Below are 22,526 nucleotides of genomic sequence, written 5' to 3' on the forward strand. Positions count from 1 at the left end.
CTCGGTCTCGACCTGTAAAAGTCTCGGTCTTGTCTCGGTCTCGACCTGTAAAAGTCTCGGTCTTGTCTCGGTCTCGACCTGTAAAAGTCTCGGTCTTGTCTCGGTCTCGACCTGTAAAAGTCTCGGTCTTGTCTCGGTCTCGACCTGGAGAAGTCTCGGTCTTGTCTCGGTCTCGACCTGGAGAAGTCTCGGTCTTGTCTCAGTCTCGACCTGTAAAAGTCTCGGTCTTGTCTCGGTCTCGACCTGGAGAAGTCTCAGTCTTGTCTCGGTCTCGACCTGCAAAAGTCTCGGTCTTGTCTCGGTCTCGACCTGGAGAAGTCTCGGTCTTGTCTCGGTCTCGACCTGTAAAAGTCTCGGTCTTGTCTCGGTCTCAAGGTCGTTCTGACGCTTGATAACAAAGATAATTTTAGTTCATTATTGCTCATAAATGACGTGTTGCTAGTTTTATCTACAAGTGTGAACTTTCACAAGCAGCAGACGTCAAACGTGCAGGAGGTCTTTGTGATAATATTCAAATTGGACCAGAACCAGGAACTGGACTGAGACCGGGGCCAGGGACTGGGGACTGAGACCGGGGACAGGACTGGGACCGGGGACAGGACTGGGACTGAAATCGGTTCAGTCCTGGTTCAGTCCGTTATCTGTTTTTTTCCATTTTTCATTTAAACACAAAATCAAAAACTGAAAAAACAAATCATTATCTGTTTTTTTTTTTTTTTTTCATTTTGGCTTTGGAGACAAATAATGAAGAAAATTGCTGTTTTTTTTTTTTTTTCGTTATCTTATTTTTGCTTTTGTTTTGAAAACCAAATGACCGACTGACACACGGTTTGTTTAGTTTCATATCTTGGCGTTGACTTTTCGACGGCCTCCCTCCGGCGCTCTGCAGTCTGATTTCATTTGGATCTGATCTGAGTCCCGAGGCGCCGCGTGGATGTGCGTTATCTCAGCTCTCGTTTACTCACATCCTCTTCATCCTCCTCTTCATCCTCCTCTTCATCCCTCTTCATCAGCCCGTCCTCTGCACACGTCACTTCACTTCACCCGCTCTCCAGTCACACCGTCTCCTCCCGTCACCGCTCGTCTCCACCGCTGCTCCGCCGCGTTACCGTCCAAAAAGAAAAACTCAAGACGCTGAATCCCTGTGTCGTTCGTTCAGTCCTTTTTCAAAATAAAACCAAAAATAAGAAAATGAAAAACACAACGATTTTCTTCATTATTTGTCTCCAAAACCAAAAAAAAAAAAAAAAAACAGATGATGTTTTTTCAGTTTTTTGATTTTGTGTTTAAATGAAAAATGGAAAAAACGGATAATGGACTAAACCAGGTCTAAACCAGGACTAAAACAGGACTGAACAGTTTTCAGTCCTGGTCTGGTCCTGGTCTGGTCCCGGTCTCAGTCCTGGTCTCAGTCCTCGTCGGGTCCTAGTCTGGTCCCGGTTTCAGTCCCTGTCTGTTCCTAGTCCCAGTCTCAGTCTCGGTCTGGTCTCGGTCTGGTCCCAATCTGGTCCTGGTCTCAGTCCTGGTCTGTTTTCGGTTTAGTCCCAGTCTCAGTACTAGTCTCAGTCCTGGTCTGGTCCTGGTCTGGTCCCAGCCTCAGTCTTAGTCTGATCTTGGTCTAAGTCTATTTTATGCTGAACTACAGACACGTTTTTTCTCTTCTATGCACATGCAGATTTCTGAAAGTTTCGTTTTGAGCCGCTGCCAAACTCCCACGAGTCTGAACGCGACGGGAAGAGAAACAAAGTGAGAGAAACAGAAAACACGGCTCCCAATAAGGATCAGGCTCCTGTCGTTCGCTTCAAAGAGCCGAATCTAAGAGCCGCTTCGTTTGCGACCGACCATCACTACTAGTTAGTAAAGAAACTACTGCTATCAGCCTTTAGCCGTAAATGCTGCGCGCCGCGGTCATTAATTATATGTGTAAATGTTGATCATTCACACCTCTGTTCACAGCTCATTTACATCAATGCAACTCAAGTAACAAATATACAGACAATATAATCACTTTACAACAGACCAATAGAAAACAGTCTGTTTATGTGTGAGAGACACAGCAGATCATCACTAAACAATGAGGAAAAACAAAACACATCACAAGTCTGAACTAATAAATGTCCTTTTAATCCAGACTCAAACCGATTGTCTGTAAAAAGAAAATAATCTCAGTGTTTGGATCTTTGTGTGTGAGTGTAAACAAACACACATGAGTGACGTGACACTGTGGTGTGTTCAGGGACAGTACGACACACAAATACACACACACACAGACAAATGACACAGATAAAAACTGATGTGGAGCCACATGTTTGAACATTTATCTGTCTGTAAATTGGATTAAATGAACAGAATGTACATGCACATGGGAAATATCAGCAAGATTTAGATCGATCGCCGATATGTTTCCAGGTGCCCTGATACATATCGGTCGGGCCCTAGTCTGTACGTAGCCTTACATGACATCACAAGGTGGAACAGAGCGTATCTGTGTGAGAGAAGAACTCCAGGTGTGTTTCTGATGAGGAAACGTAACGCAGATCAGAAAATATCTCACCCTGGAGCTCAGACCTCGACATAAACATTCTGAAACCCGCTCCGACCGTCGACATGACTCACGACGCTGAAGCAGAAATGGATTTTGTGATTAATTCGGACAGATTATCCCGGCGCTCGCGTGTGTGTGTGTGTGTGTGTGTGTGTGTGTGTGTGTGTGTGTGTGTGTGTGTGTGTGTGTGTGTGTGTGTGTGTGTGTGTGTGTGTGTGTGTGTCAGGGCACGGACCATTCAGCCGAACAAAAGACCAGCCTCGTCTTGATTATTGTTTACCTGCAATTAGCTTCCATTGGAGCGCGGCCCGACAGTGGCCCCGCGTCGTGTGGGGGGGGATTGTTTCGTTGGCGTTTGGACGGGCGGCGTTCCCCCCCCCCCGTCTCTCTCTCGATCTCTGGCAGGTGAAATGAGGCTTAAGTGGAGCGGTGGAATCATCTCGCCTGGTAAAACGCTCAAAGTGGAACACGGCGCCGTCCAAACGCCAAACGTCTCCATCTGTTTTCACGTCTTTCACTCCGCGGCTCCATTTACACGACGTCTCATTTCACACCATCATGTCATTTTGGAAAACATCTCCCGGCGGGGTTTTATTTATTTATTCTGTGTTTGGTCTGAACCAGGACTGAACCAGGTCTAAACCAGGACTAAACCAGGACTAAACCAGGTCTAAACCAGGTCTAAACCAGGACTGAACCAGGACTAAACCAGGACTGAACCAGGACTGAACCAGGTCTAAACCAGGACTGAACCAGGACTAAACCAGGTCTAAACCAGGACTGAACCAGGTCTAAACCAGGTCTAAACCAGGACTAAACCAGGACTAAACCAGGTCTAAACCAGGACTGAACCAGAACTAAACCAGGACTGAACCAGAACTGAACCAGGACTAAACTAGGACTGAACCAGGTCTAAACCAGGACTAAACCGGAACTGAACCAGGACTAAACCGGAACTGAACCAGGACTAAACCAGGTCTAAACCAGGTCTAAACCAGGTCTAAACCAGGTCTAAACCAGGACTGAACCAGGACTAAACCAGATCTAAACCAGGACTGAACCAGGTCTAAACCAGGACTAAACCAGGACTAAACCAGGACTAAACCAGGTCTAAACCAGGACTAAACCAGAACTAAACCAGAACTGAACCAGGTCTAAACCAGGACTAAACCAGAACTGAACCAGGACTGAACCAGGTCTAAACCAGAACTGAACCAGGACTAAACTAGGACTGAACCAGGACTAAACCAGGACTAAACCAGGACTAAACCAGGACTGAACCGAGGACTGAACCAGGACTGAACCAGGTCTAAACCAGGACTGAACCAGGACTAAACCAGGACTAAACCAGGACTGAACCAGGACTGACCCAGGTCTGAACCAGGACTGAACCAGGACTGAACCAGGACTGAACTAGGTCTAAACCAGGACTGAACCAGGTCTAAACCAGGTCTAAACCAGGAATAAACCAGGTCTAAACCAGGACTGAACCAGGACTGAACCAGGACTGAACTAGGTCTAAACCAGGTCTAAACCAGGAATAAACCAGGTCTAAACCAGGACTGAACCAGGACTGAACCAGGACTGAACTAGGTCTAAACCAGGTCTAAACTAGAACTGAACCAGGACTGAACCAGGTCTAAACCAGGTCTAAACCAGGACTGAACCAGGTCTAAACCAGGTCTAAACCAGGACTAAACCAGGACTAAACTAGGACTGAACCATGTCTAAACCAGGTCTAAAGTAGAACTGAACCAGGACTAAACCAGGTCTAAACCAGGACTAAACCAGGACTGAACCAGGACTAAACTAGGACTGAACCAGGACTAAACCAGGTCTAAACTAGAACTGAACCAGGACTCCTTAGGCAAGGCACTTCCCCCACATTGCGTCGTATGAAAGCGGCGTGTGCGTGAGTGATCGTCGGCGGTCGCTGAGGCCGATGGTGCGGATCGCCAGCCTCACTCCCGTCAGTCGCTCAGCGTCCCCGAGTGTGGAGCGAAAGAACGAGGAGGGCAGTGAGGAGCTCTGACGACGTCCACAAACCTCTAAAGTCAATTATTAAAGAGAGCTGGACGACAGGTCAGAATTCTACGGGGAAATTTCCTGTTTAAACAGTCCAGCTCATGCAAAATCAACTTTTCAGGTCTTTCTACCTTCTCCGAGTGATGTGTGGGCCTTGGATTTATCGTTTTTTTCAACAAATTGCAGCGTATTTCTGCCGCCCTCCCACGTAACGACCAACTAAAGCTGCTACAACGATGACGCGGCAGATACACCTATGACGCACTTTTGCATCACGGAATACCACAGATTTCCTCCTGAAAACTCTCGTCTACATTCTAGACTTAGTACCGGTATTTGTTTGGTCTTAATTGAGTTGTATCTGGTGTTGGTCTTATTTTTCATTTACGTGGTCTTATAAAGGTCTTAAATTTGCGGTAGTCAAACCCGGGGACACTCTGTTATACGTGTTTGCTGTGTGTTTTGTATGAAAGAGTGTGAGTTTTATTTTACGTTTTATATTTATTTATTTTCATGTGTATTTCTGGTCCTGTAGCTTTTATCACAGCCACGTGACACAACTCCAGCAGCAGATTGTGAATAAAAAAAAAATAAAAACGTTTAACACGTCATTAGGGGGTAAAAGGGGGAGATTTAAACGCAAAATTAAGAAAAAAAAAATTCAGGTGAGGACATGTGCCAAAATCTCGCTTGTCTTGGTCTTTAATGGTTAAAGAAAATTGTTCTTTCGTTGCTTGAGGAATAAATGCCAGATTAATAACACATTTGGACAGGTTTAGTCAGATTTTATTTGAGTTTAAAGAAAATAAACACACTTAAAACTGAAGTATCGTAACTGAAAAAGCTGGATCTGTGTGTGAATCCTTCTGAACTCTGTAGTTTCGAGCTCGACACACATTTTGAAACATTCCTAAATCGCTCTGCCTGTCGACACGACTCAACGGTAAAACACAAATGGATTTTGTCATTAATTTGAGTAGATCTCGGTTCTTTCGCTCCATTCCTCCATTTACGAACCATTTCATCTCACACCATCACGTCGTTTTGGAAAACCTCTCCGTGTTTGTGTGTTTTTGTGTGTGTTTTGTGTGTTTTCTCTCTGCTCTGTGGCTCTGTCGTGTGATTCAGTTTTGTGTTGTGTGTTTTTTGTGTGAACAGGACGAGGTGGAGGCGGAGAATCGAAGAAACACTCGCACCAAAGTGACGCCAAAGCTGACCCCACACAAGGAGGAGGTGAGTGCACCGAGAGGCCGGGGGGAGGGGCCGGGGAGCGGCTGAGAAGAAGATGAACGTGGAGGTGGTTCAACATCATTTCTACTCATGCTCCTCACTGACATTTGTTCTTAGACTCTTTATGAAAAACTTTATTTATACAGGTCTAAAACCAGGACTAAAACATTTTTAAAACCAGATCTAAAACATTTTTAAACCAGATCTAAAACATTTTTAAACCAGATCTAAACCAGGTCTAAAACAAGGACAAGAACAGGTCTAAAACAAGGACAAGAACAGGTCTAAAACATATCTAGAACAGGACCAAAACCAAGACTGAAAATCAGTTTGTTTGACATTAAACCTGAATAATGAAACAAACTCTTTTTCCATTTTATTGTTTTTTGTTCTTAGTTGAAATTCGTGTTTCTGATTCTGCTGAGCTCTTTGAATGACTTGATGTATGAACAGTTAAATAAACTGGTTAATCTCCTTCTCATGTGACTCATAAACTCTTCTCTCCTTCTCGTGTGACTCATAAACTCTTCTCTCCTTCTCGTGTGTCTCAGAAGCCGAGTGCGTACGGTCGTCATGATTCCCAGAGCAGCCTCCGCAGCAGGAAGGACGCAGGAACTCTGCAGAAGATCGGAGACTTCCTCCAGAGCTCCCCCACGCTGCTGGGCTCCAAAGGTCTGTGCTACAAAACTCCTCCTACACACACGATTATGTGACCAATAAAATTATATTAAAACACCTTTATTTTGACATCTTTAGTGTCACATCGTCAATGTGGAACTCTCTAAAAATGAAATCTCTACTCCTAAAACTTTCAACACATTTTTCAATTTTCCTTCACAAATTTCTTCGTGATTTGTGTAACTCTGTAATTTATAAAAAGTCTCTCCTCTCTCTGTTCCTGCTGCTGTGGCCTCGTCATTTTTAATCCACTCTACATGATCCTGGGGGTTTTATTTAAGACAAGTTCCATATTAGGAAGAGGAAATTCCTAATTCCTGTTCCTAATCCTAATGTGGAACTTGGCTCCAAATTGGCACCTATAACCGCAGGCCTCGATGAGCTTCATTTGACTGGAGCCAAACGCTGTGGGTGACGTCACCCCCCCCCCAGAACACTTCATTACCCGTCCTGAACGCTGCACGACCTGCGCCTTTAAACCAGAACTCTAACCAGGGTCTAAAACTAAAACAAGGACTAAAACCAAGACTAAACCAGGACTAAACCAGGACTAAAAACGGGTCTAAAAACAGGTTTAAAAACAGGTCTAAACCAGGATTTAGCCCAGACTTAACCATGCCGTGCGGCCTCCTCCCCCAAACCTCCTCTGGTCCACAAAATATGATCTGATATAAAACCTCAGAACAGTTTGGGGACCACAGCTGTAATGTTGTTGTTTCATTGACATATTTTACTCAGAAAAAAATGACATGAGATTTTTAATTTTTTGTGTCGTAAAACGTATTGAAATCAAATCGATATCGTGACCTCGTGTATTATATTTGTGGGAAAATAGTATCGTCGCATCATATATATACAGTATGATCCCACCAAATATGTCATACGTACTTTAAAGCCACAGTGCGGAACATTCCAGGCAAAACAATAACATCTCTGTGAAGACAAGAAAAGTGAGAGCAGCTCTAGGCAGAAATCTTTAATGACATTTAAAGCCACGAACGATATTAAACTCCAATTTCCGAGCACCTGCACCTGCGCTGACAGAGAAGATCAACAAACAGGAAACAGGAGAAGTTTGGTTTGGTTTTGTGTTTGTTTTTTATCTGACTTGGCGACTTTTTGTAAAAGAATCGGCGGTGAGTCGTGTGTTGTTGTCAAACACGCCGGGGTCCGGGGGGATTAACCTGAGCTTAGAGCGTTCAGCCTGAAAATCTGCACACAAATCCAAAATGAGAATAATCTTGTTGAAAGACGCAGAGGCTCGGCCCGTCTGCCTTTTACGGGAAACATCTCTGCGCTCGCGGGGAAGAGTCAGGACAAAAACTCAAACACAATTCACATTATTAGACAGACTGCAGCAGATTTACCAAACATGCAACTGTGCGACGGTTAATGGAGTATTTTTATATTAAAAATCACAAAATATTATCACATTTTGATTTAAAAGGTTCACTGTCTTTATGATGAAACCTGTATTGTAGGAAATGACAATTATTAATTAACAAATTAACAAACATTAGGCTCCGTTTACACTGAAACGAATCACATTGTTATGTTATGTCGTTTCTGTGTCCGCAATACCTGGTCTCAGTTCTGATCATCCGACCTCCGGGCCCGTCCCAACAATCAGTCCTGGTTCAGTCCTGGTTCAGTCCTGGTTCAGTCCTGGTTTAGTCCTGGTTCAGTCCTGGTTTAGTCTGTATGCAGCTCAAAAGTCCGACATGCAGGACTCTGGCCTGATGTAAGTTTGTGTGTTTGCGCTGAAACTAAAAAAAAATAAAAAAAATTGTGGATGAAATCGCAATATCAATATCAGAAAAATTGCAATAACATTTTTTCTTGAAATTGTTCGGCCCTGCTCCAGGTCGGTTTGTGACGAGGAAACTACATTAGAAAATATTATAATCCAGGTCCTTTAAATCTAAAACCGCGAGCTTTTAGAGAATTTGGTGTCGACATCTTCGTTATAAAAACTCAAACTGATCACTAACCGTTTATAATAATGAAATAAAAGTGTTTTAGCTGCAGGTCTGGGAGATTCTTTTAAACATGACCAAAGTTTCTGAAGGTAAAAGTCTTTTTGTTTTGTCTCCACAGCGAAGAAGATGATGGGTCTGGTGAGCGGGCGCGACGTGGACCCGTCTGGCTCCTCCCCCTCGCTCAGGTCCAAGAAGAACAAGAGGAAACTGTACCGACCCGAGATCTCCTCCCCCATGGACATGCCCCCCCACCCGGTCAGTGACACCCGCAGCAGCACCCAAAGGACACACAAAACTCACACACAAAACTCACACACAAAACTCACACACAAAACTCACACACAAAACTCTTCATCTGTTTGTTTTTAACTGTGCTCAGGTAAATACTGAGACCGACACTGAGCCTCATTTGTGAAACTTTCTTATGAACATTTTTGGCCTTCACAAAACTTTTTCTCATCTGAAAAGAACAAATCTTACGAGAAGTCGTTGGAAATAAAAATTCTACGGTTTTAGAATATTATTACTCTGATAATGTAACAAAAAATTTAAATTCTTCCACGATTGTGAGTGATATATTTTCTTAAATTATTTCCTGTAAACACTGTGATCTGTGTGATCCAAAAACATTTATGAGGAGTTTTTGAGAGCCTGTGGTTTATTGGGTCTCAGAGTTTCTCGAGGCTGCAGTGAGTCTCAGTCTGTCACAGCCCTGAGCCTGGACACTGGAAAATGTGATAAATACGAAGAAAGAGAACGATTATTTCAATAAGTTTGACTTAAATCTTCCTTCCTGTGTGTGTTCATGTGAGTTTAGACGTGTGAAATCCTCGCTGAAGCTGTAAACCAGCCGTGGTCTGTAGATGCTCCACCTGACCTCCCATTGTTCCAACTTGTCATCATTATTATTATTATTATTTATTACAAATTATTTCCAAACCTCGTCTCGTCTTGTTCTCGTGGTGTCTCGACTCATCCTATTGTTATTAGTCACTCATAATAAGTTTATTTGGATATTTCATAAAAGATCAGTTTCATTATGTTCCAACAATAATTGACAGATACAAAAAGGTGAAGCTCTCGATTTACCGTCAGTCTTCATTCCTCCTCTCACCTCTGGTCATGAGCTCTGGGTAGTGACCGAAAGGACGAGATCACAGATACAAGCGACACAAATGAGTTTCCTCTGCAGGGAGTCTGGGCGCTTCCTTAGAGATAGAGTGAGGAGCTCGGAGTAGAGCTGCTGCTCCACGTGGAGAGGAGCCAGGTGAGGCTCGGGCGTCTGTTCTGATGCCTCCTGGACGTGTCCCTCAGGAGGTGTTCATGTTCCACCGGGAGGAGGAAGACCCAGGACACACTGGAGGGACTTTGTCTCTGGACTGGGAACACCTCAGGGTTCCCCCGAAGGAGCTGGAGGAAGTGTCTGGGGTGAGGGAAGTCTGGGAGTCTCTGCTTAGGCTGATGCCCCCGTGACCCGGCCCCATGTGGATAAGTGGAAGAAAATGGATGGATGGATAAAAAGGCAATTATTTTGCGTTACTAATCACAAACAGAAGCTCCAAAAAAAGGAGAGGGAAGAAAAATGAATCATATAAGAATAAATCACATTACTCCAGATACTAAATGAAATAAGTGCGTTTCAAAAGGTTTTAGTCACATTTAATTTGCTTAAATTCCTTCTTCTGCACACTTGGCTCTTCACTCAGAGTTCCAGATTTTGACCCAAAAACTGAAGTACAAGAACTTTTCCTGGTTGTTTGGACTCTGGACGTTCATTTAGTTGAAAATCAAACTCTTAAACAGAATCGTGACGCTCGGACTGATCACACGCTCCTGAAAATGTGCTCTTTAAATCCAGTTTGTGTTTTTCTTGAGTGTTCAGAGTCGAAAAACTCCTCAGACTGTTTGGTGATGAACTATAGTAACTGCTGAACATTCCTCCGTTGACATGCACGTAGTCCCCCCCCCACCACCCCGCCGTGATGTCACCGCAGAGCATCAACAGGAGCTCTGCCGTGGTGACTGTGACTGTGCGCTCGCCTCTCTGGAGATCTGACCCGTATCTTGGTTTGGAAACAACACCTGCTCGTCTCCGCGGAGGAGAGTTTAAAGTCGTTCGACCTTTAGAACGTTCCAGACAAAAAACAACAACGTCTCTGCGGCTTTCAGGACGAGACGATTCTGAAAACGAGAAAACCAGAAACACATTTACAAAAACTGATCTGAGTTTTATTCAGCGGCGTCTTTTTTTCTCCACATTTTACATTTATTTTAATATTAAAGGGCCTTTCTTACACTATTTTTATCCATGTTATAATCCGAGTTCCTCAGCAAAAACACACACAGACGTTTACTTTCATTCACACAAGTTTAACACACGAATCCCGAAGGCTTTGTTCACCTTATGATGTCATGAGGTGATACAGGAAGTGCTCCACCTTGTTTTTTAAACTCCACACACCTTCGCTGGAATCATTTGGATCGTTTCAGTCCTGGAGCTGCCGATCTCTGACCTGAAGGAAAAAGGAGCTGTTCACTTGAAAACTACCACTTCATGACGTCACAGGTGGAGTTTTCAGGCCGACAGAGAATCGCACCTAATGTCAAACCGAAAACCAGATCATTCAGAAACCGAAAAACTTACGTCAGGAGGTTCGTCCAGGTCACACGCCGTAAAATAAACAAAGAAAACGTTTTGTTCCGTGATCAGAATCTGTGTCGTTTGTTCGTTTGTTTTTCAAAATAAAACCAAAAATAAGAAAATGAAAAAACAACAGTTTTCTTCATTATTTGTCTCCAAAACCAAAATGAAAAAACAGATACTGATGATTCGTTTTTTTCAGTTTTCGATTTTGTGTTTAAATGAAAAATGGGGGGGAAAAAAAAAACAGATAACGACCGTTTCCCGTTTATGAGACTTAAACTGCGACACCGGACTGAACCAGGACTAAACAGGACTAAACCAGGACTAAACCAGGACTAAACCAGGACTAAACTGGTCTCAGTCTTAGTCTGGTCCCGGTCTCAGTCCTGATCACCCAGTAGTCTATGCGGACGCACCTCCGGGCCCGTCCCCGTCCTGGTTTGGTCCTGATTTAGACCTGATTTATTCCTAGTTACACCTGGTTTAGATCTGGTTTACTCCTGGTTTAGTTCTGGATTAGTTCTAGTTCAATCCTGGTTTAGTCCCGATTTAGACCTGGTTTAGTCCTGGTTCAGTCCTGATTTAGACCTGGTTCAGTCCTGGTTTAGACCTGGTTTAGTACTGGTTTAGTCCTGGTTTAGACCTGGTTTGGTCCTGGTTTAGACCTGGTTTAGACCTAGTTTAGACCTGGGTGACTCCTGGTTTAGTTTTAGTTCAGTCCTGGTTTAGTCCCGATTTAGACCTGGTGTAATCCTGCTTTAGTCCTGGTTTAGTCCTAATTTAGTCCCGATTTAATCCCGGTTTAGTCCTGATTTAGACCTGGTTTAGTCCTGGTTTAGTCCTGGTTTAGACCTGGTTTAGACCTGGTTTAGACCTGGTTTAGACCTGGCTTAGTCCTGGTTTAGACCTGGCTTAGTCCTGGTTTAGACCTGGTTTAGTCCTGGTTTAGACCTGGTTTAGACCTGGTTTAGTCCTGGTTTAGACCTGGTTTAGACCTGGTTTAGTCCTGGTTCAGACCTGGTTCAGTTCATAGTTTATACAGTTTAAGTTTCGTAAATGGAAAACGGATGTTATCTCTTTTTTTCCATTTTTCATTTAAACACAAAGTTAAAAACTGAAAAAAAACAAATCTTTATCTGTTTTTTCATTTTGGTTTTGGAGACAAATAAAAACTGGAGTCGGCAGAAACTCGTGAAGCTCGTGTAGAAACTGGAACCATCAGTATCACTTATTTATGTTGTTCCTCTTTTGAAAACACGTTTTAAAGCGATGGGGCGGTCAGAGCGCGGCCCCCCGCTGGGTCCTGAGCCACGAAAAGCAAACGAAAGCAAAATGTGTCTCAAAAAAAAAAAAGACGACAAAAATAAACTTCAAACTCACTTCACGTCGGCTCGAGTTTCTTAAAAGCAGTTTGTTAAAAGTCCAAACTTACACGAAACGAACTCGAGAGTTTTAAACCTGTTCTAATAAACAAACAAATAAAAGAAAAGGTCAGCAAACTTTCAATAAAAGAATGATAAAAATAATTTAAAATGTTGGACGATACATTAAAAGAGCTGAGCTGAACCCGCTGCTGTCCTCGTTTGGTGATGTGCTCAGTGTTTTTATCAAACCTTAGAGAAGAATCAAACACAGTTCCCAAGTGTTTATGAGTCCAACATTTCTACAGCTTCCCCATGGACGGAGCTTTTGGGCTGTGGACTTTTTTCCGGACGTTCACAACCATTTCTTTGGTTTTAGCTTCATTTAGGTCGGGTTGGTTTTTATCACATCGTTCAATGAAAGCAGGTGGAGCTCGGCCGTGGTCTGAGTTTGCTCCTGCAGGAGAGAGGACGACCGTATCATCTGAGAACTTGATCATGTAGCTGCCCTCGTTTGTGGATTTACAACTGTCTGTATACAGAATATAAAGCAGCGGAGACAAAACACAACCCTGGGGAAACCAATATTTGAAACGATGGGATTGGACATTTCCCCATTTACCAGGAGACTCTGTGTGCGGCGGGTTAAGAAGTTTAAAAGTAGCAATAAAAGCTGATCAGGTCGACTAAAAAGAGAAGCTAATCTCTCAATTAAAATATCTGTCTGCATCTAATCTTTAATGATGATTTAAAATAATATGTAAACAGGTGACCTTGTTCGGTGGAATTAGATCAAAATGATCCCAAACCATTTATCACTTTTTTCCACTTGTAGACGCCATCGAAAATGAAACAAACGCCAAAAGTCGCCAAAATCACCACTAACGTCACACAATCCTCCTCACTACCAACAGTTTTGAACAAATATTGGTGCATCTTTTATACTGTAGCAGTTTAGCGCTCGTCAAACCACAGACGTGAGATGAACACTCTGAAACACTCTGAACCAATCACAGAGCGGAACATTCGCTGAGCCAATGAAACGCTTCGATACACTGAAGCGATGGACACGCAGAGTGAAGCAGCAGGGGGAGGGACCCACACTTCCACACTTTGGTCACGTGAGCGGCTGCTGCGAGACGAGCTCCGAGAGGCAGCGCTTCAGAGTGATTTGTTTCAGAAAGAACGAGACATGATCCAGAGCTCCGACTCATTTGCCCGTCTCTTCTTTATAAAACTTAAAATACTTAAAATACAATCTCTGTACTGGGGCAAGACAAATACGACTTTAATTGCACTTTGCTTTGGGTGTAACTAGGCCTGTAACGATAATCAATAAATCAATTAATTGTACGATAACTTTTAACGAGCTCGATAACTTTTCTCACCACGATAAATTCTATTTGCAGTTTGTTTGTTTTCCTCGCTCTCTGATCCTCTCGTTTAACAAACGTAATGACGCTTGAACCAAACGTGCAGAAACACAAGCGCCGCTGTCAGAACCAAAACAGTTCATCTCCGAGTGACAAAACAAGTCACGATGCCGAATCAACACGAGTGAACGGGACACGTGTCGACAGCCGCGTGCGTCAAATGCAGCGAGCGAAACCAAACGACGAGAAAAAATGTCTCAAACCCCAACAGCCGACATAAACCCAAACCCGAGCGACAGAACAAGACTAGCGCCCGACACGACACAGACAGAACAGAGTCGTGAGTTAATACGAACACTTCAAGACCAAAGTCTACGTTCAGTCTGCAGGACTTAACGCTCAGTTCTGATTTTTTTGTGAAATCCGATGTTTTTTCGCGGTCGTTCACATTTCCAGTTAAATGTGACTTGTATGTGACTCCAGTGTGAACATTAAACGGTCCAAAAGTGTCCCACATGTGACACTGGAGACACGACGACGTCAACCGCAGCGAGCGTCTCTGTGTTTACACAAGTTGAACAAACATGGACGCAGCATCGAGCACCTGGAGATTTTAAAGTTCCTCTCGTACCGGAGCCACAACATGAACAACTGACTTGTTTTAAGGAGGAGATTGAGAAGGAGAAGGAGCAGGTTTTTGGTCCTGGTGTTTTGTGGTGAGTGGAGATGTGCTTCACTTCAGTCACATGGATCATGAACAGTTTTCTCCTACTTCAGTGCAGAATAGTGACGTTTGTGTCTTGTTGATGACGTGTAGGTGGATGAACCGTTCACACTGAAGTCACATGTTAAAGATCAGATATGGATCAGTTTCAGGAGCACAGATCCAAGTGTCCTGGGTCACGTTTGAAAACATCAGATCTGTGTGGTTCAGACGTCATTAAAAGATCAGATGCAGGAACATAGAGACAAAAAATCAGATTTGGGTCACTTCAGGTGGAGACTGAACACAGCAGCAGCCAAAGAGAAACGAGACACAATATTCCAACGTAAGTCAACGACTAAAATCACTTTTAAGGACAATTTTGTTACAGAGACTTAAAATGTCAATATTATCGTTTATCGCAATAAATTCTTGGTCAGTTAATCGTCCTGCAAAAGTTGTCATCGTTACAGAAAACTTTTGTTCGCTCTGACGTCTCTGTGTGTTTCAGATCATTAACCGAGCGGCGGAGGAGAAGGAGAGCGACCACCAGATCATCAAGAGAAATCTGCGCTCGCGAGTCGTCAAATAAAACACTGCAAACGAACATTCAGCACATATATAAACACTTATATACACGACGCGCGTAAAGGTGCACCGAGGGACATTTCTAGCGAAGAGTTTGCCGCTTGGAGATGTTCTCGCTTTGTCTAGAATGTTCCAAAGTGTACGTTAAACCTCTCCGTCACAAGAAGGTTATGTTACAGCTCAGATCTGTGGAGAGGAGCGTCTTTAGACCTTTTTCATGACGTCCGGAAGCGTCGCAGTGAAGGCAAACGGTTAATGCTTTTCTACAGCAAAATGTGTGTCATTTTCTCCAGCAGTTTTATAAATCTGCTCCATCACCAAATCTTCAACCAACAAACTCCACAAACGATAAACATGAAGAATTTGTCCACAACGATCAAGAGAAGAAAGACCGAAACTTAAAGACGAACAAAAACGACGACGCTTTAATCTTCCGATAAATTCTGTTTTTAGGTTCTTCATTCGGACCAAGAGTTTGACCCGAGTCAGAGAGTTTGACGAGAACCAAAATCTGGATAAATGAGCCGATGGGACACGTCACGGCAACGTCACGAGACTCAGAGGAAGAACGAAAACGGTCAGTATGAAAAACAAACTCTTGGACTGAACGAAGAACCTGAACAACGACGACGAAGCATCAGAGAACAACTGAACAAAACTAACGTAAAGGTCATGAAGAAAACACAAGGAACTGATTCTAGGATTTTAAAAATTCAAAATCGATTTCATGATGTTGATATTTTTAAACTTATGAGGTTTTTCATCTTGTTTTCAGGTTTATTATCGACTAATAGACCTGAGAGCTTCATTCTCGTCTCGAGGTCGTTTATTTCAAGAAAACTTGTCAAGTAAAATGATGTTGCTGCATGGACACGTCATTTCTCCACTTTTAAGTCTTTTTCTGATACATTTAAGTGTTTATTATCTTAAACTTTGGTCAAGTTTTTTGTGCAGTGTTGAGACAGACGGGTTTAATCTCTACTGTGGAACTTTCTCGTCGTTGTTCAGGTTCTTCGTTCAGTCCAAGAGTTTGTTTTTCATACTGACAGTTTTCGTTCTTCCTCTGAGTCTCGTGACGTTGCCGTGACGTGTCCCATCGGCTCATTTATCCAGATTTTGGTTCCGTCAAACTCTCTGACTCGGGTCAAACTCTTGGTCCGAGTGAAGAACCTAAAAACATGAATTTATCAGAAAACAAAATGAACCCGATCGGACTCATTCGTCTTTAAGTTTTCGTCTTTCTTCTCTTGACAGTTGTGGATAAATTCTTCTTGTTGGTTGAAGATTTGGTGACGGGGGCAGATTTATGAAGCTGCGGGTGAAAACGACACACACACACACACACACACATTTGGACACGGAAAACCATGACCCGGAAGTTCCACAAACCTGAAAAACCTTGTGAAAAAGATCAATCCACAGAAATTTTTGCGCGACGGAAACACTCGTCACGAATCGATTTTTAGATGGAAATGTCATAAAGTCACACCGCGGAACATTCCAGGCAAAGCAGTCACATCTCCACGGCGAAGTAAAGCTCCGCAGTGCACCTTTAAAAGTATTTCCCCGCGTTTCATTTCATTTGTTACTTTAGTTTAAACGTAGCTGGTATTTTGTCGTCTAAAAAAAGTGTTGATATTTTTTCCTCTTTTCCTGTGTTTTATCTGTAATTCTATAAATTATAATCACTGTGTTTTTGTTTGTTTTTCCATTTTTATCTATTTTATTTCACGTGCAATCTTTAGGAGAGGCTGTGCTGTAGTTTCTTCCCTTGACTTTAGCCACGTTCACGTTTGCGTCGAACGATGAACCTCTGAAAGCTGCTACTCGAAGCGTTTAGTTTAGTTGAAACGTGCCGCAGATCAGATCGACTCCTCGCTCCAGGTTCAAGTTTAAAGCGGCACTTTAGAAAATAATCGAAAAGAACAAAACACTACAACTGCAGACAACAGTTCTATATATGTTTATTTTTCTTGTTAAATGAAGGACGACTGTGGATTTCAACTCCAAGTGGCACATTAAATTTGGTTCAAACAAAAAGGTCTCGTCTGATTTTTACTTTTTAAACTGAAACATAAAGAGTATTACACGTTTTTTGTTTAGTTTTTTTGCTTTCTACCATTTTACTGTTGTCGTTCTTTATCAAAAACCTGCTCAAAGAGGTTTTAGAGTCGTCCATGCGTGTTTGCGTCATCCAGAGATCTCTCCCGGGCCTGTCCAAAGCCGCCTGAAGATTCTGTGCAACTCGCCAGAAATCACCTCCTCGAGCCAAAGAAAATGAAAAGAAAAAAAAACTTTTTTACTAGATCTAAACCAGGACTAAACCAGGACTGAACCAGGACTAAACCAGGACTGAACCAGGACTAAACCAGGACTAAACCAGGACTGAACCAGGACTAAACCAGGACTAAACCAGGACTAAACCAAAACCAGGACTGAACCAGGACTAAACCAGGTCTAAACCAGGACTAAACCAGGACTAAACCAGGACTAAACCAGGACTAAACCAGGTCTAAACCAGGACTGAACCAGGTCTAAACCAGGACTGAACCAGGACTAAACCAGGTCTAAACCGAACCAGGACTAAACCAGGTCTAAACCAGGACTAAACCAGGACTAAACCAGGACTGAACCAGGACTAAACCAGGTCTAAACCAGGACTGAACCAGGACTAAACCAGGACTGAACCAGGACTAAACCAGGTCTAAACCAGGACTGAACCACTAAACCAGGACTAAACCAGGACTAAACCAGGACTAAACCAGGTCTAAACCAGGACTAAACCAGGACTAAACCAGGACTGAACCAGGACTAAACCAGGACTAAACCAGGACTAAACCAGGTCTAAACCAGGACTGAACCAGGTCTAAACCAGGACTGAACCAGGACTAAACCAGGTCTAAACCAGGACTAAACCAGGACTGAACCAGGACTAAACCAGGACTGAACCAGGACTAAACCAGGTCTAAACCAGGACTGAACCAGGTCTAAACCAGGACTGAACCAGGACTAAACCAGGTCTAAACCAGGACTGAACCAGGTCTAAACCAGGACTGAACCAGGACTAAACCAGGTCTAAACCAGGACTGAACCAGGTCTGAACCAGGACTAAACCAGGTCTGAACCAGGTCTAAACCAGGACTGAATCAGGACTGAACCAGGAGTGTCGGAACGGACCCGGAGTGCCCATGTAGACTGTTGGGTCAGGTCCTGGTTTAGTCCTGGTTTAGTCCTGGTTTAGACCTGGTTTAGTCCTGGTTTAGTCCTGGTTTAGACCTGGTTCAGTCCTGGTTTAGTCCTGGTTTAGTCCTGGTTTAGACCTGGTTCAGTCCTGGTTTAGTCCTGGTTTAGTCCTGGTCTGACATGTTTTATGTTTCTAAAAACTGCTGCAGATTTTGAGATTTTCAGGAGTTAAACCAAAACAACAGGACTCAGTTTGTTGGAGTCAGTGTTTCTTCACCAGCAGCTTCAGGGTTTGTTTTATTTATTTATACCGAGGACGTGTGACGGGGACGTGTGACGGGGGACGTGTGACGTGTGACGGTGAAACTGCGTCACCAAACAAACACCCGGGGCGTCGTTCGTTCGTCTCTGTCCCCGGAGCCGGAGTCGGAGTCGGAGTCGGAGTCGGAGCGTCGAGCTCCCAGTTTGTTTCAGCAGACGCAGCATTTTTAAAACTACAAAGACGAGGTGATGTGAAGATGTTTGGTGTTTTGTGTTTTTTGCTCTTTAAACGATCGATCCACACGAGGGAAAATAACTGTGATTAATATTTGATGGATGTTGATTAGTCCAGAGCCGCGTCCCAGTGTCGCCCCTAAACCAGCGGGGGGCAAATGTTTTGACTCGTGGGCCACAAAGGTTCTAAAATTTGACGAAAGGCCGGACAGGAGCAGAAAAAAAATCACATGAATTTCAACTGAAAGTCACAAAACATCATTACAACAACATAAACTTTTTTTTTTTTTTAAAACAAGAGTTTTTCAACTACAAAATTAAAATTCCGTGGTCTTATGACCGTTGGAAAATAGTTCTAAACCCTCCATCCTCCTCATTCAAAAGGGAAGTTTGCGAGGGGCTCGTCACTGAGCTGTGCTCAGGAGGATTCACTGAGCCTCCTAGTGGCCAGAGTGAGACATGACCTCTGCGTGATGGCAGCGCAGGGCAGGGCCCATCAGGAAACACAGAGGTGACATCATAAGGCAGAAGTTTGTGTGTCGCTGGTACCGTCCCAGAGCTGCAGACGAAAGCCTGTGGGACAGTTTAAATACAAACACACCTGTGGTTCACAGTGAGTTTACAGTCGGTCTGTGTCGAGCTCTGGGTTTTACACTGAGTTTACAGTCGGTCTGTGTCGAGCTCTGGGGTTTTACACTGAGTTTACAGTCGGTCTGTGTCGAGCTCTGGGTTTTACAGTGAGTTTACAGTCGGTCTGTGTCGAGCTCTGGGTTTTACACTGAGTTTACAGTCAGTCTGTGTCGAGCTCTGGTTTACAGTGAGTTTACAGTCAGTCTGGGTTTTACACTGAGTTTACAGTGGGTCTGTGTCGAGCTCTGGGTTTTACAGTGAGTTTACAGTCGGTCTGTGTCGAGCTCTGGGGTTTTACACTGAGTTTACAGTGAGTCTGTGTCGAGCTCTGGGTTTTACACTGAGTTTACAGTCGGTCTGTGTCGAGCTCTGGGTTTTACACTGAGTTTACAGTGAGTCTGTGTCGAGCTCTGGGGTTTTACACTGAGTTTACAGTCGGTCTGTGTCGAGCTCTGGGGTTTTTACAGTGAGTTTACAGTCGGTCTGTGTCGAGCTCTGGGTTTTACACTGAGTTTACAGTCGGTCTGTGTCGAGCTCTGGGTTTATGGGCTCGATGCGGCACATGGAGAATAATACTCATGCATCGCTGCTGCAGACAGTTCATCTGAGTCTTTCCTGCACCTCACATTAACTCTGAGCCGTGTTCTAGTCCAGATTCAACACAGGCCTTGGAAATGTGGAACAGAAGATCATAAATAACCTCAACACAAAGATCGAGATACGAGCCACTTGACCTGAAGGGTTTAAGTTCGAACTGTGACGTTAAAGGGGGAATCTGTTTGTTCATTCGTTTTTCAATATAAAACCAAAAATTAAAAAACAACTATTTTCTTATCTTATCTTATTTGTCTCCAAAACCAAAATGAAAAAACAGATAATGATTCATTTTTTCAGTTTTTGATTTTGTGTTTAAATGAAGAATAGAAAGAACAACGACCGTTTCCCGTTTACGTGACTCACGTGATGCCGAACTTCTGCACCAGACCAGTACCAGAGCAGGACTGAGACCAGAACCAGACCAGAACCAGACCAGAACCAGACCAGACCAGAACCAGACCAGGACCAGAGCAGATTCTGAGCTTTGACTCTGAGCCTCCAGAGTCCGAGCCTCAGCTTCGAGCTCTGGCTCCGCCGTGGGCTCTGAGCCTACGATCTCAGTCCCACTCTGGTCCCAGTCTGGTCCTGGACCTGGATCAGTCCTGGTTCAGTCTGACACTGGTGTCACTGAAGTCATGTAAACAGGAAACGTCCGTTATCCGGTTTTTTGTTTTCTTATTTTTGGTTTTATTTTGAAAAACAAATAAACTAACGACTCGAGGTTTAAGGATTTAAGTTCTAAATGTCTGAGTCTGACTCTTGGACTTGGGTCGAGTTTCCATCGTCGGATCTGAGCAGGATTGTGGTGTAAATGTGTTGTGACGAGTGTGGGCGGGTCGGACGCGCTCGGCCTTCGTCTCGGCGCCGCTTCAAACGTCACAACATTATTATTTCTGACCTTTTCCAGAATCGCTCTCGTGTTTGTTGTAGTGTTTGTTCCCTCGGCGCCGTCGCAGTTTAAGAGGTTTTTCACGAGTTTTCACCGTGACCACGACGAAAACCTCCACACTTTTAAATGTGGAGCAGATCAAATGAGTTCACCACAAACAGACGAGGATTTATCAGGAAGAGTCCGCAGATGTTTGGTTTTTACCACAACATCAAAACTAAATCTGTAATTTTTGATGTTTTTTTTTTAACTGATGTCGAATTGTGTTTTTAACATTAAAGTAAACCGTTTAAAAATAAACCAGGACTAAACAGAACAAAAACTCAGGACTAAAAACTAAAACCACTAAACCAGGACTAAACCAGGACTAAACCAGGACTAAACCAGGGACTAAACCAGGACTAAACCAGAACTAAACCAGGACTAAACCAGGACTAAACCAGGTCTACAGTGTGAACAGACTTTGTCACAATGAGGATTTTTCCTCGAGGTCTGGTTGGAGTTTTCCGTCACTGTTGAACCTAACAACAACTAGCATGCAAACGCTTTAAAAGTAAGTGCTGATGAAGTTCAGAACGGATTTATTTTGAGTCTTTAAAGTTAATTAAAAGCTTTTACAAGACGAGAAGTGTGACTGGAGGTTGAGGAGCAGCTGGTCTGGGTCTGGGGTTTGGGGGCGACACTCGGAGCCGTCAGAGTCACGGGGGGAGATGTTGGAGCTTGAAAACTCTGCAGTGAAGTTGTGCCTCCTCGACCCCCCGCTGAGTGACAGAATTGAAACGCCGGAGTCTCTGCTGCAGTTTGAGGAGGAAAGACGAGGTGAGACGAGCAGAAACCGGTCGCTCAGAAACAGTCGCGCGAAATCGAGAATCATGGGAGTGAAGATTCCGGCTCGGCTCTTCGGTTTGAACAGACCGAGCGTTTGTTTCTGTGAGTCGAGAACAGAGACGCACGGATCCAGGTGCTGGTCCCTCTGTTTAAAGGTTGTATAGAGGATTTTCCAAGGAAGGAGAGAATCCAGCGACTGTTTGTCCTTTTTCAAATGTTGCTCCTGCGTGAAACCACCTCCCCTCCCCCACAGCTCCTACGGAGAAACACCTCCTCCCTCCTCCTCCTTACGCCACAAACAGGTTTGTTTACAGCCGGTGCTGCACATGACTCGTAAACAACTAACTACAGTGTTGGTTAGACAAGACGGAGAAGTGAGGAGCGGGGGGAAGAGTGGAACAGGGAGAGGAGTGGATCGGGCAGCGGGGAGAGGAGCAGGAAAGGGGTGCAGAGAAGAGTGTGCGGAGATTCAGTGCGAATGAACTAACTACAACACGCAGCAGCAAGCGGACTCTTTCTTTGCCTTGAAAATGACGTTTTCAGACATAGGATATCGCTTTCGTGTCCTGAAAAACGTTTGTCCAGCTCTTGGAAATAAAGTACGTTTTCATAATAAGCAGAAGTTTCCTGTCCAGGAGTAATTTGTGGACCAGTGGTTCAGTCTTTAGACTCTTCGTCTGCTTCAGTCGCACCATCGCTGGAATGAATCTCCAAGAATCACCTTAGTTTGGCTTCGTTGCTTTTCTCCTTGTCTTCTTCTTTCACCTCAAAAACGGAC

General features: G+C 43.8%; 1 protein-coding gene across 2 annotated transcripts in view; it reads left to right on the plus strand.

Annotated features, from left to right (window-relative positions):
* The window catches only part of kif20ba (kinesin family member 20Ba), a 119,849-nt gene extending 104,294 nt beyond the window's left edge, over positions 1-15,555 (plus strand). For both annotated transcript variants that reach the window (XM_055162739.1, XM_055162740.1), the window contains exons 31-34: positions 5,729-5,803; positions 6,352-6,472; positions 8,576-8,712; positions 15,050-15,555. In XM_055162739.1, the coding sequence (XP_055018714.1) occupies positions 5,729-5,803; positions 6,352-6,472; positions 8,576-8,712; positions 15,050-15,130 (414 nt within the window). In that variant the 3' untranslated portion in view covers positions 15,131-15,555. The remainder of the gene's footprint in view (positions 1-5,728; positions 5,804-6,351; positions 6,473-8,575; positions 8,713-15,049) is intronic.
* Positions 15,556-22,526: the final 6,971 nt, after the last annotated feature.

The sequence above is a fragment of the Boleophthalmus pectinirostris genome, unplaced genomic scaffold, assembly GCF_026225935.1.
Source record: "Boleophthalmus pectinirostris isolate CB_2022bp ecotype Guang Dong unplaced genomic scaffold, ASM2622593v1 HiC_scaffold_5, whole genome shotgun sequence".
Classification (NCBI taxonomy): Eukaryota; Metazoa; Chordata; class Actinopteri; order Gobiiformes; family Gobiidae; genus Boleophthalmus; species Boleophthalmus pectinirostris.